Source organism: Staurois parvus, unplaced genomic scaffold, assembly GCF_062004578.1.
Source record: "Staurois parvus isolate SC_StPar_1 unplaced genomic scaffold, SC_StPar_1.0 ptg003642l, whole genome shotgun sequence".
Classification (NCBI taxonomy): Eukaryota; Metazoa; Chordata; class Amphibia; order Anura; family Ranidae; genus Staurois; species Staurois parvus.
In genome coordinates this window covers 175,613-191,940 of record NW_028321438.1, presented here as the reverse complement: position 1 = coordinate 191,940, position 16,328 = coordinate 175,613, and the positions used below count along the sequence as shown (strand labels likewise).

The 16,328-nt window shown below is 54.5% G+C and overlaps 1 protein-coding gene across 1 annotated transcript in view; it reads right to left on the bottom strand.

Moving 5' to 3' along the window:
* The window catches only part of LOC149427584 (protein sel-1 homolog 3-like), a 154,023-nt gene that overhangs the window by 25,274 nt on the left and 112,421 nt on the right, over nt 1–16,328 (bottom strand). Inside the window, exon 20 of the mRNA XM_089667878.1 lies at nt 13,437–13,546. Coding sequence (XP_089524004.1) covers nt 13,437–13,546 — 110 coding nt within the window. The remainder of the gene's footprint in view (nt 1–13,436; nt 13,547–16,328) is intronic.

Below are 16,328 nucleotides of genomic sequence, written 5' to 3'. Positions count from 1 at the left end.
TCACACTGAACATTCCCACCCCGACCACTGCACCCATCACACTGAACATTCCCACCCCGACCACTGCACCCATCACACTGAACATTCCCACCCCGACCACTGCACCCATCACACTGAACATTCCCACCCCGACCACTGCACCCATCACACTGAACATTCCCACCCCGACCCCAACCACTGCACCCATCACACTGAACATTTCCACCCCGACCACTGCACCCATCACACTGAACATTCCCACCCCGACCACTGCACCCATCGCACTGAACATTCCCACCCCGACCACTGCACCCATCGCACTGAACATTCCCACCCCGACCACTGCACCCATCGCACTGAACATTCCCACCCCGACCACTGCACCCATCACACAGAACATTCCCACCCCGACCACTGCACCCATCACACTGAACATTCCCACCCCGACCACTGCACCCATCACACTGAACATTCCCACCCCGACCACTGCACCCATCACACTGAACATTCCCACCCCGACCACTGCACCCATCACACTGAACATTCCCACCCCGACCACTGCACCCATCACACTGAACATTCCCACCCCGACCACTGCACCCATCACACTGAACATTCCCACCCCGACCCCAACCACTGCACCCATCACACTGAACATTCCCACCCCGACCACTGCACCCATCACACTGAACATTCCCACCCCGACCACTGCACCCATCACACTGAACATTCCCACCCCGACCCCAACCACTGCACCCATCACACTGAACATTCCCACCCCGACCACTGCACCCATCACACTGAACATTCCCACCCCGACCACTGCACCCATCACACTGAACATTCCCACCACGACCCCAACCACTGCACCCATCACACTGAACATTCCCACCCCGACCACTGCACCCATCACACTGAACATTCCCACCCCGACCACTGCACCCATCACACTGAACATTCCCGCCCCGACCACTGCACCCATCACACTGAACATTCCCACCCCGACCACTGCACCCATCACACTGAACATTCCCACCTCGACCACTGCACCCATCACACTGAACATTCCCACCCCGACCACTGCACCCATCACACTGAACATTCCCACCCCGACCACTGCACCCATCACACTGAACATTCCCACCCCGACCACTGCACCCATCACACTGAATATTCCCACCCCGACCACTGCACCCATCACACTGAACATTCCCACCCCGACCACTGCACCCATCACACTGAATATTCCCACCCCGACCACTGCACCCATCACACTGAACATTCCCACCCCGACCACTGCACCCATCACACTGAACATTCCCACCCCGACCACTGCACCCATCACACTGAACATTCCCACCCCGACCACTGCACCCATCACACTGAACATTCCCACCCCAACCACTGCACCCATCACACTGAACATTCCCACCCCGACCCCGACCCCTGCACCCATCACACTGAACATTCCCACCCCGACCCCGGCACCCATCACACTGAACATTCCCACCCCGACCCCTGCACCCATCACACTGAACATTCCCACCCCGACCCCTGCACCCATCACACTGAACATTCCCACCCCGACCACTGCACCCATCACACTGAACATTCCCACCCCGACCACTGCACCCATCACACTGAACATTCCCACCCCGACCACTGCACCCATCACACTGAACATTCCCACCCCGACCACTGCACCCATCACACTGAACATTCCCACCCCGACCACTGCACCCATCACACTGAACATTCCCACCCCGACCACTGCACCCATCACACTGAACATTCCCACCCCGACCACTGCACCCATCACACTGAACATTCCCACCCCGACCACTGCACCCACCACACTGAACATTCCCACCCCGACCACTGCACCCATCACACTGAACATTCCCACCCCGACCACTGCACCCATCACACTGAACATTCCCACCCCCACACCGACCACTGCACCCATCACACTGAACATTCCCACCCCGACCAATGCACCCATCACACTGAACATTCCCACCCCGACCACTGCACCCATCACACTGAACATTCCCACCCCCACCCCGACCACTGCACCCATCACACTGAACATTCCCACCCCGACCACTGCACCCATCACACTGAACATTCCCACCCCGACCACTGCACCCATCACACTGAACATTCCCACCCCGACCACTGCACCCATCACACTGAACATTCCCACCCCGACCACTGCACCCATCACACTGAACATTCCCACCCCGACCACTGCACCCATCACACTGAACATTCCCACCCCGACCACTGCACCCATCACACTGAACATTCCCACCCCGACCACTGCACCCATCACACTGAACATTCCCACCCCGACCACTGCACCCATCACACTGAACATTCCCACCCCGACCACTGCACCCATCACACTGAACATTCCCACCCCCACCCCGACCACTGCACCCATCACACTGAACATTCCCACCCCGACCACTGCACCCATCACACTGAACATTCCCACCCCGACCACTGCACCCATCACACTGAACATTCCCACCCCGACCACTGCACCCATCACACTGAACATTCCCACCCCGACCACTGCAACCATCACACTGAACATTCCCACCCCGACCACTGCACCCATCACACTGAACATTCCCACCCCAACCCCAACCACTGCACCCATCACACTGAACATTCCCACCCCGACCACTGCACCCATCACACTGAACATTCCCACCCCGACCACTGCACCCATCACACTGAACATTCCCACCCCGACCACTGCACCCATCACACTGAACATTCCCACCCCGACCACTGCACCCATCACACTGAACATTCCCACCCCGACCACTGCACCCATCACACTGAACATTCCCACCCCGACCACTGCACCCATCACACTGAACATTCCCACCCCGACCACTGCACCCATCACACTGAACATTCCCACCCCGACCACTGCACCCATCACACTGAACATTCCCACCCCGACCACTGCACCCATCACACAGAACACTCCCACCCCGACCACTGCACCCATCACACTGAATATTCCCACCCCGACCACTGCACCCATCACACTGAACATTCCCACCCCGACCACTGCACCCATCACACTGAACATTCCCACCCCGACCACTGCACCCATCACACTGAACATTCCCACCCCGACCACTGCACCCATCACACTGAACATTCCCACCCCGACCACTGCACCCATCACACTGAACATTCCCACCCCGACCACTGCACCCATCACACTGAACATTCCCACCCCGACCACTGCACCCATCACACTGAACATTCCCACCCCGACCACTGCACCCACCACACTGAACATTCCCACCCCGACCACTGCACCCATCACACTGAACATTCCCACCCCGACCACTGCACCCATCACACTGAACATTCCCACCCCCACACCGACCACTGCACCCATCACACTGAACATTCCCACCCCGACCAATGCACCCATCACACTGAACATTCCCACCCCGACCACTGCACCCATCACACTGAACATTCCCACCCCCACCCCGACCACTGCACCCATCACACTGAACATTCCCACCCTGACCACTGCACCCATCACACTGAACATTCCCAACCCCGACCACTGCACCCATCACACTGAACATTCCCACCCCGACCACTGCACCCATCACACTGAACATTCCCACCCCGACCACTGCACCCATCACACTGAACATTCCCACCCCGACCACTGCACCCATCACACTGAACATTCCCACCCCGACCACTGCACCCATCACACTGAACATTCCCACCCCGACCACTGCACCCATCACACTGAACATTCCCACCCCGACCACTGCACCCATCACACTGAACATTCCCACCCCGACCACTGCACCCATCACACTGAACATTCCCACCCCGACCACTGCACCCATCACACTGAACATTCCCACCCCGACCACTGCACCCATCACACTGAACATTCCCACCCCGACCACTGCACCCATCACACTGAATATTCCCACCCCGACCACTGCACCCATCACACTGAACATTCCCACCCCGACCACTGCAACCATCACACTGAACATTCCCACCCCGACCACTGCACCCATCACACTGAACATTCCCACCCCAACCCCAACCACTGCACCCATCACACTGAACATTCCCACCCCGACCACTGCACCCATCACACTGAACATTCCCACCCCGACCACTGCACCCATCACACTGAACATTCCCACCCCGACCACTGCACCCATCACACTGAACATTCCCACCCCGACCACTGCACCCATCACACTGAACATTCCCACCCCGACCACTGCACCCATCACACTGAACATTCCCACCCCGACCACTGCACCCATCACACTGAACATTCCCACCCCGACCACTGCACCCATCACACTGAACATTCCCACCCCGACCACTGCACCCATCACACTGAACATTCCCACCCCGACCACTGCACCCATCACACTGAACATTCCCACCCCGACCCCAACCACTGCACCCATCACACTGAACATTCCCACCCCGACCACTGCACCCATCACACTGAACATTCCCACCCCGACCACTGCACCCATCACACTGAACATTCCCACCCCGACCCCAACCACTGCACCCATCACACTGAACATTCCCACCCCGACCACTGCACCCATCACACTGAACATTCCCACCCCGACCACTGCACCCATCACACTGAACATTCCCGCCCCGACCACTGCACCCATCACACTGAACATTCCCACCCCGACCACTGCACCCATCACACTGAACATTCCCACCTCGACCACTGCACCCATCACACTGAACATTCCCACCCCGACCACTGCACCCATCACACTGAACATTCCCACCCCGACCACTGCACCCATCACACTGAACATTCCCACCCCGACCACTGCACCCATCACACTGAATATTCCCACCCCGACCACTGCACCCATCACACTGAACATTCCCACCCCGACCACTGCACCCATCACACTGAACATTCCCACCCCGACCACTGCACCCATCACACTGAACATTCCCACCCCGACCACTGCACCCATCACACTGAACATTCCCACCCCGACCCCAACCACTGCACCCATCACACTGAACATTCCCACCCCGACCACTGCACCCATCACACTGAACATTCCCACCCCGACCACTGCACCCATCACACTGAACATTCCCACCCCGACCACTGCACCCATCACACTGAACATTCCCACCCCGACCACTGCACCCATCACACTGAACATTCCCACCCCGACCACTGCACCCATCACACTGAACATTCCCACCCCGACCACTGCACCCATCACACAGAACACTCCCACCCCGACCACTGCACCCATCACACTGAACATTCCCACCCCGACCACTGCACCCATCACACTGAACATTCCCACCCCGACCACTGCACCCATCACACTGAACATTCCCACCCCGACCACTGCACCCATCACACTGAACATTCCCACCCCGACCACTGCACCCATCACACTGAACATTCCCACCCCGACCACTGCACCCATCACACAGAACACTCCCACCCCGACCACTGCACCCATCACACTGAACATTCCCACCCCGACCACTGCACCCATCACACTGAACATTCCCACCCCGACCACTGCACCCATCACACTGAACATTCCCACCCCGACCACTGCACCCATCACACTGAACATTCCCACCCCGACCACTGCACCCATCACACTGAACATTCCCACCCCGACCACTGCACCCATCACACTGAACATTCCCACCCCGACCACTGCACCCATCACACTGAACATTCCCACCCCGACCCCAACCACTGCACCCATCACACTGAACATTCCCACCCCGACCACTGCACCCATCACACTGAACATTCCCACCCCGACCACTGCACCCATCACACTGAACATTCCCACCCCGACCCCAACCACTGCACCCATCACACTGAACATTCCCACCCCGACCACTGCACCCATCACACTGAACATTCCCACCCCGACCACTGCACCCATCACACTGAACATTCCCACCCCGACCCCAACCACTGCACCCATCACACTGAACATTCCCACCCCGACCACTGCACCCATCACACTGAACATTCCCACCCCGACCACTGCACCCATCACACTGAACATTCCCGCCCCGACCACTGCACCCATCACACTGAACATTCCCACCCCGACCACTGCACCCATCACACTGAACATTCCCACCTCGACCACTGCACCCATCACACTGAACATTCCCACCCCGACCACTGCACCCATCACACTGAACATTCCCACCCCGACCACTGCACCCATCACACTGAACATTCCCACCCCGACCACTGCACCCATCACACTGAATATTCCCACCCCGACCACTGCACCCATCACACTGAACATTCCCACCCCGACCACTGCACCCATCACACTGAATATTCCCACCCCGACCACTGCACCCATCACACTGAACATTCCCACCCCGACCACTGCACCCATCACACTGAATATTCCCACCCCGACCACTGCACCCATCACACTGAACATTCCCACCCCGACCACTGCACCCATCACACTGAACATTCCCACCCCAACCACTGCACCCATCACAATGAACATTCCCACCCCGACCCCGACCCCTGCACCCATCACACTGAACATTCCCACCCCGACCCCTGCACCCATCACACTGAACATTCCCACCCCGACCACTGCACCCATCACACTGAACATTCCCACCCCGACCACTGCACCCATCACACTGAACATTCCCACCCCGACCACTGCACCCATCACACTGAACATTCCCACCCCGACCACTGCACCCATCACACTGAACATTCCCACCCCGACCACTGCACCCATCACACTGAACATTCCCACCCCGACCACTGCACCCATCACACTGAACATTCCCACCCCGACCACTGCACCCATCACACTGAACATTCCCACCCCGACCACTGCACCCATCACACTGAACATTCCCACCCCGACCACTGCACCCATCACACTGAACATTCCCACCCCGACCACTGCACCCATCACACTGAACATTCCCACCCCGATCCCGACCACTGCACCCATCACACTGAATATTCCCACCCCGACCACTGCACCCATCACACTGAATATTCCCACCCCGACCACTGCACCCATCACACTGAACATTCCCACCCCGACCACTGCACCCATCACACTGAATATTCCCACCCCGACCACTGCACCCATCACACTGAACATTCCCACCCCGACCACTGCACCCATCACACTGAACATTCCCACCCCGACCCCAACCACTGCACCCATCACACTGAATATTCCCACCCCGACCACTGCACCCATCACACTGAACATTCCCACCCCGACCACTGCACCCATCACACTGAATATTCCCACCCCGACCACTGCACCCATCACACTGAACATTCCCACCCTGACCAGTGCACCCATCACACTGAACATTCCCACCCCGACCACTGCACCCATCACACTGAACATTCCCACCCCGACCCCGACCACTGCACCCATCACACTGAACATTCCCACCCCGACCACTGCACCCATCACACTGAACATTCCCACCCCGACCACTGCACCCATCACACTGAATATTCCCACCCCGACCACTGCACCCATCACACTGAACATTCCCACCCCGACCACTGCACCCATCACACTGAACATTCCCACCCCGACCACTGCACCCATCACACTGAACATTCCCACCCCGACCACTGCACCCATCACACTGAACATTCCCACCCCGACCCCGACCCCTGCACCCATCACACTGAACATTCCCACCCCGACCCCTGCACCCATCACACTGAACATTCCCACCCCGACCACTGCACCCATCACACTGAACATTCCCACCCCGACCACTGCACCCATCACACTGAACATTCCCACCCCGACCACTGCACCCATCACACTGAACATTCCCACCCCGACCACTGCACCCATCACACTGAACATTCCCACCCCGACCACTGCACCCATCACACTGAACATTCCCACCCCGACCACTGCACCCATCACACTGAACATTCCCACCCCGATCCCGACCACTGCACCCATCACACTGAATATTCCCACCCCGACCACTGCACCCATCACACTGAACATTCCCACCCCGACCACTGCACCCATCACACTGAACATTCCCACCCCGACCCCGACCACTGCACCCATCACACTGAATATTCCCACCCCGACCACTGCACCCATCACACTGAACATTCCCACCCCGACCACTGCACCCATCACACTGAATTTTCCCACCCCGACCACTGCACCCATCACACTGAACATTCCCACCCCGACCAGTGCACCCATCACACTGAACATTCCCACCCCGACCAGTGCACCCATCACACTGAACATTCCCACCCCGACCACTGCACCCATCACACTGAACATTCCCACCCCGACCCCGACCCCTGCACCCATCACACTGAACATTCCCACCCCGACCACTGCACCCATCACACTGAACATTCCCACCCCGACCACTGCACCCATCACACTGAACATTCCCACCCCGACCACTGCACCCATCACACTGAACATTCCCACCCCGACCACTGCACCCATCACACAGAACATTCCCACCCCGACCACTGCACCCATCACACTGAACATTCCCACCCCGACCCCGACCACTGCACCCATCACACTGAATATACCCACCCCGACCACTGCACCCATCACACTGAACATTCCCACCCCGACCACTGCACCCATCACACTGAACATTCCCACCCCGACCACTGCACCCATCACACTGAACATTCCCACCTCGACCACTGCACCCATCACACTGAACATTCCCACCCCGACCCCGACCCCTGCACCCATCACACTGAACATTCCCACCACGACCACTGCACCCATCACACTGAACATTCCCACCTCGACCACTGCACCCATCACACTGAACATTCCCACCCCGACCACTGCACCCATCACACTGAACATTCCCACCCCGACCACTGCACCCATCACACTGAACATTCCCACCCCGACCACTGCACCCATCACACTGAACATTCCCACCCCGACCCCGACCACTGCACCCATCACACTGAATATTCCCACCCCGACCACTGCACCCATCACACTGAACATTCCCACCCCGACCACTGCACCCATCATACTGAACATTCCCACCCCGACCCCGACCACTGCACCCATCACACTGAATATTCCCACCCTGACCACTGCACCCATCACACTGAACATTCCCACCCCGACCACTGCACCCATCATACTGAACATTCCCACCCCGACCCCGACCACTGCACCCATCACACTGAATATTCCCACCCTGACCACTGCACCCATCACACTGAACATTCCCACCCCAACCACTGCACCCATCACACTGAACACTCCTTCCCCGATACACCCACTCCCACCTCCTCCCCAGCCACTGCACCCATCACACTGAACACTCCCACCCCCACCCCGGTCCCTGCACCCATCACACTGAACATTCCCACCCCGACCACTGCACCCATCACACTGAACATTCCCACCCCGACCACTGCACCCATCACACTGAACATTCCCACCCCGACCACTGCACCCATCACACTGAACATTCCCACCCCGACCACTGCACCCATCACACTGAACATTCCCACCCCGACCACTGCACCCATCACACTGAATATTCCCACCCCGACCATTGCACCCATCACACTGAACACTCCTTCCCCGATACACCCACTCCCACCTCCTCCCCAGCCACTGCACCCATCACACTGAACACTTCCACCCCCACCCCGGTCCCTGCACCCATCACACTGAACATTCCCACCCCCACCCCGACCACTGCACCCATCACACCAAACATTCCCACCCCGACCACTGCACCCATCACACTGAACACTCCTTCCCCGATACACCCACTCCCACCTCCTCCCCAGCCACTGCACCCATCACACTGAACACTCCCACCCCCACCCCGGTCCCTGCACCCACCACACTGAACATTCCCACCCCCACCCCGACCACTGCACCCATCACACTGAACATTCCCACCCCGACCACTGCACCCATCACACTGAACATTCCCACCCCCACCCTGGTTCCTGCACCCATCACACTGAACATTCCCACCCCCACCCCGGTTCCTGCACCCATCACACTGAACATTCCCACCCCCACCCCGACCACTGCACCCATCACACTGAACATTCCCACCCCATCCACTGCACCCATCACACTGAACATTCCCACCCCCACCCCGACCACTGCACTCATCACACTGAACATTCCCACCCCGACCACTGCACCCATCACACTGAACATTCCCACCCGACCACTGCACCCATCACACTGAACATTCCCACCCCCACCCCGACCACTGCACCCATCACACTGAACATTCTCACCCCCACCCCAACCACTGCACCCATCACACTGAACATTCCCACCCCCACCCTGAACACTGCACCCATCACACTGAACATTCCCACCCCGACCACTGCACCCATCACACTGAACACTCCTTCCCCAATACACCCACTCCCACCCTCTCCCCAGCCACTGCACCCATCACACTGAACATTCCCACCCCCACCCTGGTTCCTGCACCCATCACACTGAACATTCCCACCCCCACCCCGGTTCCTGCACCCATCACACTGAACATTCCCACCCCCACCCCGACCACTGCACCCATCACACTGAACATTCCCACCCCGACCACTGCACCCATCACACTGAATATTCCCACCCCCACCCCGACCACTGCACCCATCACACTGAACACTCCCACCCCGACCACTACACCCATCACACCGAACATTCCCACCCCGACCACTGCACCCATCACACTGAACACTCCCACCCCGACCACTGCACCCATCACACTGAACACTCCTTCCCCGTTACACTCACTCCCGCCCCCTCCCCAGCCACTGCACCCATCAAACTGAAAATTCCCACCCCCACCCCGGTTCCTGCACCCATCACAGTGAACATTCCCACCCCCACCCCGACCACTGCACCCATCACACTGAACATTCCCACCCCCACCCCGGTCCCTGCACCCATCACACCGAACACTCCCACCCCCACCCCAACCACTGCACCCATCACACCGAACATTCCCACCCCCACCCCGACCACTGCACCCATCACACTGAACACTCCTTCCCCGATACACCCACTCCCACCTCCTCCCCAGCCACTGCACCCATCACACTGAACACTCCCACCCCCACCCCGGCCACTGCACCCATCACAACGAACATTCCCACCCCCACCCCGACCACTGCACCCATGACACTGAACAATCCTTCCCCAGTACACCCACTCCCTCCCCCTCCCTAGCCACTGCACAGTGCACTCCCTCCTCCCCAGTGTTCTCTGGAGTATCTAATTACCATTGGGGATCTGGGGTAATTATTGTTGGGGGATCTTGATTTGACTTTTTCCATTATAACTACCTCTACATGTATGTCATCCATATTACTTCACTCCAGGGACATTGGCTGGCCTTCACTTAGCATGGTGCAGAAGGTTTGAGTACATTCTGGATATGTAGATGGTTTGCGGTGAGTCTCGGGCACATATGTGATCTCAGACACAGAAGCGAGATCAGACACATATGTGATCTCAGACACAGAAGCGAGATCAGGCACATATGTGATCTCAGACACAGAGGCGCGATCAGACACATATGTGATCTCAGACACAGAAGCGAGATCAGGCACATATGTGATCTCAGACACAGAAGCGAGATCAGGCACATATGTGATCTCAGGCACAGAAGCGAGATCAGACACATATGTGATCTCAGACACAGAAGCGCAATCAGACACATATGTGATCTCAGACACAGAAGCGCAATCAGACACATATGTGATCTCAGGCACAGAAGCGCAATCAGACACATATGTGATCTCAGACACAGAAGCGCAATCAGACACATATGTGATCTCAGACACAGAAGCGAGATCAGACACATATGTGATCTCAGACACAGAAGCGAGATCAGACACATATGTGATCTCAGACACAGAAGCTCGATCAGACACATATGTGATCTCAGACACAGAAGCTCGATCAGGCACATATGTGATCTCAGACACAGAAGCGAGATCAGGCACATATGTGATCTCAGACACAGAAGCGAGATCAGACACATATGTGATCTCAGACACAGAAGCGAGATCAGACACATATGTGATCTCAGACACAGAAGCGCAATCAGACACATATGTGATCTCAGACACAGAAGCGAGATCAGACACATATGTGATCTCAGACACAGAAGCGAGATCAGGCACATATGTGATCTCAGACACAGAAGCGCAATCAGACACATATGTGATCTCAGACACAGAAGCGAGATCAGACACATATGTGATCTCAGACACAGAAGCGAGATCAGACACATATGTGATCTCAGACACAGAAGCGAGATCAGGCACATATGTGATCTCAGACACAGAAGCGAGATCAGGCACATATGTGATCTCAGACACAGAAGCGCAATCAGACACAAATGTGATCTCAGGCACAGAAGCGAGATCAGGCACATATGTGATCTCAGGCACAGAAGCGCAATCAGACACAAATGTGATCTCAGACACAGAAGCGAGATCAGGCACATATGTGATCTCAGGCACAGAAGCGCAATCAGACACAAATGTGATCTCAGACACAGAAGCGAGATCAGACACATATGTGATCTCAGGCACAGAAGCGAGATCAGACACATATGTGATCTCAGACACAGAAGCGCAATCAGACACATATGTGATCTCAGACACAGAAGCGCAATCAGACACATATGTAATCTGAGACACAGAAGCGCAATCAGACACATATGTGATCTCAGACACAGAAGCGCAATCAGACACATATGTGATCTCAGACACAGAAGCGCAATCAGACACATATGTGATCTCAGACACAGAAGCGCAATCAGACACATATGTGATCTCAGGCACAGAAGCGAGATCAGACACATATGTGATCTCAGACACAGAAGCGCAATCAGACACATATGTGATCTCAGACACAGAAGCGCAATCAGACACATATGTGATCTCAGACACAGAAGCGCAATCAGACACATATGTGATCTCAGACACAGAAGCGCAATCAGACACATATGTGATCTCAGACACAGAAGCGAGATCAGACATGGTGGTTCGTAATAAAATTAAAGATTTGTTGGTACAATAAAAACTTTCATCTAATATACGGAACGGCTGAGCTGCCAACATTAGAACTGATTCCCCCATGGATTCCTAGTATGAACATGACATCTGCACATAACTCTGCTCACCTTTTCCGGAGAGCCAACACGCTATAAATTACATTTATAAACTTCAAATCCTAATTACTCGTTTTTATAATCTAGATCTGCCATGAAGTCTATAACTGTAGAATAATATTCATTCTCTGGATGGAACACATAGAGAAGGAATAGGATAAGGAGGACAAGGACCAGCACTTTGTTACCTGAGGCTCTCGCTGTGAAGCAGCCGCAGCATACATCTGCACAGCAGCCTGCACGTTCCTCTTCCGCCGTACATGGGGGGTGTAGAAAAGATCACCCATCTTAATCTGAGCTGCAGGAATAAAGAAGGAATATTAGAACAGAACACAGCCCCTTACTTTGTATGGAATAGATTTGTTTTATACATTAAATTTGTAGTGTGAGAAATACAAAGAATGTCATTGCCTGGCAGCTGGGGTCAATCAGGACCAATGGAAAAGTGATATTGGTGCAGATTACTGCCATGATTCTCCAGGACACTGTGCATGGTGGTACAAAAGCTGGGATCAGTAAAGTCCAGGGAAATTAGTTTGATTGGTGCAGAGTAATGCCTGGGATTCCTCTGAACTCTGGTGGTAGAACAGCTGGGATCAATGAAGACCAGTAGAATGAATGATATTGGTGCAGAGTACTGGCCAGGATTCTTCTGAACTCTGGTGGTAGAACAACAACAGCTGGGATCAATGAAGACCAGTAGAATGAATGATATTGGTGCAGAGTACTGGCCGGGATTCTTCTGAACTCTGGTGGTAGAACAACAACAGCTGGGATCAATGAAGACCAGTAGAATGAATGATATTGGTGCAGAGTACTGGCCGGGATTCTTCTAGACTCTGGTGGTAGAACAACAGCTGGGATCAATGAAGGCCAGTAAAATGAATGATATTGGTGCAGAGTACTGGCCGGGATTCTTCTAGACTCTGGTGGTAGAACAACAGCTGGGATCAATGAAGACCAGTAGAATGAATGATATTGGTGCAGAGTACTGGCTGGGATTCTTCTAGACTCTGGTGGTAGAACAACAGCTGGGATCAATGAAGACCAGTAGAATGAATGATATTGGTGCAGAGTACTGGCCGGGATTCTTCTAGACTCTGGTGGTAGAACAGCAGCTGGGATCAATGAAGACCAGTAGAATGAATGATATTGGTGCAGAGTACTGGCCGGGATTCTTCTGAACTCTGGTGGTAGAACAACAACAGCTGGGATCAATGAAGACCAGTAGAATGAATGATATTGGTGCAGAGTACTGGCCGGGATTCTTCTAGACTCTGGTGGTAGAACAGCAGCTGGGATCAATGAAGACCAGTAGAATGAATGATATTGGTGCAGAGTACTGGCCGGGATTCTTCTGAACTCTGGTGGTAGAACAACAACAGCTGGGATCAATGAAGACCAGTAGAATGAATGATATTGGTGCAGAGTACTGGCTGGGATTCCTCTGAACTCTGGTGGTAGAACAACAGCTGGGATCAATGAAGACCAGTAGAATGAATGATATTGGTGCAGAGTACTGGCCAGGATTCTTCTGAACTCTGGTGGTAGAACAACAACAGCTGGGATCAATGAAGACCAGTAGAATGAATGATATTGGTGCAGAGTACTGGCCGGGATTCTTCTAGACTCTGGTGGTAGAACAACAGCTGGGATCAATGAAGGCCAGTAAAATGAATGATATTGGTGCAGAGTACTGGCTGGGATTCTTCTAGACTCTGGTGGTAGAACAACAGCTGGGATCAATGAAGACCAGTAGAATGAATGATATTGGTGCAGAGTACTGGCTGGGATTCTTCTAGACTCTGGTGGTAGAACAACAGCTGGGATCAATGAAGACCAGTAGAATGAATGATATTGGTGCAGAGTACTGGCCGGGATTCTTCTAGACTCTGGTGGTAGAACAGCAGCTGGGATCAATGAAGACCAGTAGAATGAATGATATTGGTGCAGAGTACTGGCCGGGATTCTTCTGAACTCTGGTGGTAGAACAACAACAGCTGGGATCAATGAAGACCAGTAGAATGAATGATATTGGTGCAGAGTACTGGCCGGGATTCTTCTGAACTCTGGTGGTAGAACAACAACAGCTGGGATCAATGAAGACCAGTAGAATGAATGATATTGGTGCAGAGTACTGGCCGGGATTCTTCTAGACTCTGGTGGTAGAACAACAGATGGGATCAATGAAGACCAGTAGAATGAATGATATTGGTGCAGAGTACTGGCCGGGATTCCTCTGAACTCTGGTGGTAGAACAACAGCTGGGATCAATGAAGACCAGTAGAATGAATGATATTGGTGCAGAGTACTGGCCGGGATTCCTCTGAACTCTGGTGGTAGAACAACAGCTGGGATCAATGAAGACCAGTAGAATGAATGATATTGGTGCAGAGTACTGGCCGGGATTCTTCTAGACTCTGGTGGTAGAACAGCTGGGATCAATGAAGACCAGTAGAATGAATGATATTGGTGCAGAGTACTGGCCGGGATTCTTCTAGACTCTGGTGCTAGAACAACAACAGCTGGGATCAATGAAGACCAGTAGAATGAATGATATTGGTGCAGAGTACTGGCCGGGATTCTTCTGAACTCTGGTGGTAGAACAACAACAGCTGGGATCAATGAAGACCAGTAGAATGAATGATATTGGTGAAGAGTAATGCCTGGGATTCTTCTAGACTCTGGTGGTAGAACAACAGCTGGGATCAATGAAGACCAGTAGAATGAATGATATTGGTGCAGAGTACTGGCCGGGATTCTTCTGAACTCTGGTGGTAGAACAACAACAGCTGGGATCAATGAAGACCAGTAGAATGAATGATATTGGTGCAGAGTACTGGCTGGGATTCTTCTAGACTCTGGTGGTAGAACAGCTGGGATCAATGAAGACCAGTAGAATGAATGATATTGGTGCAGAGTACTGGCCGGGATTCTTCTAGACTCTAGTGGTAGAACAGCAGCTGGGATCAATGAAGACCAGTAGAATGAATGATATTGGTGCAGAGTACTGGCCGGGATTCTTCTGAACTCTGGTGGTAGAACAACAACAGCTGGGATCAATGAAGACCAGTAGAATG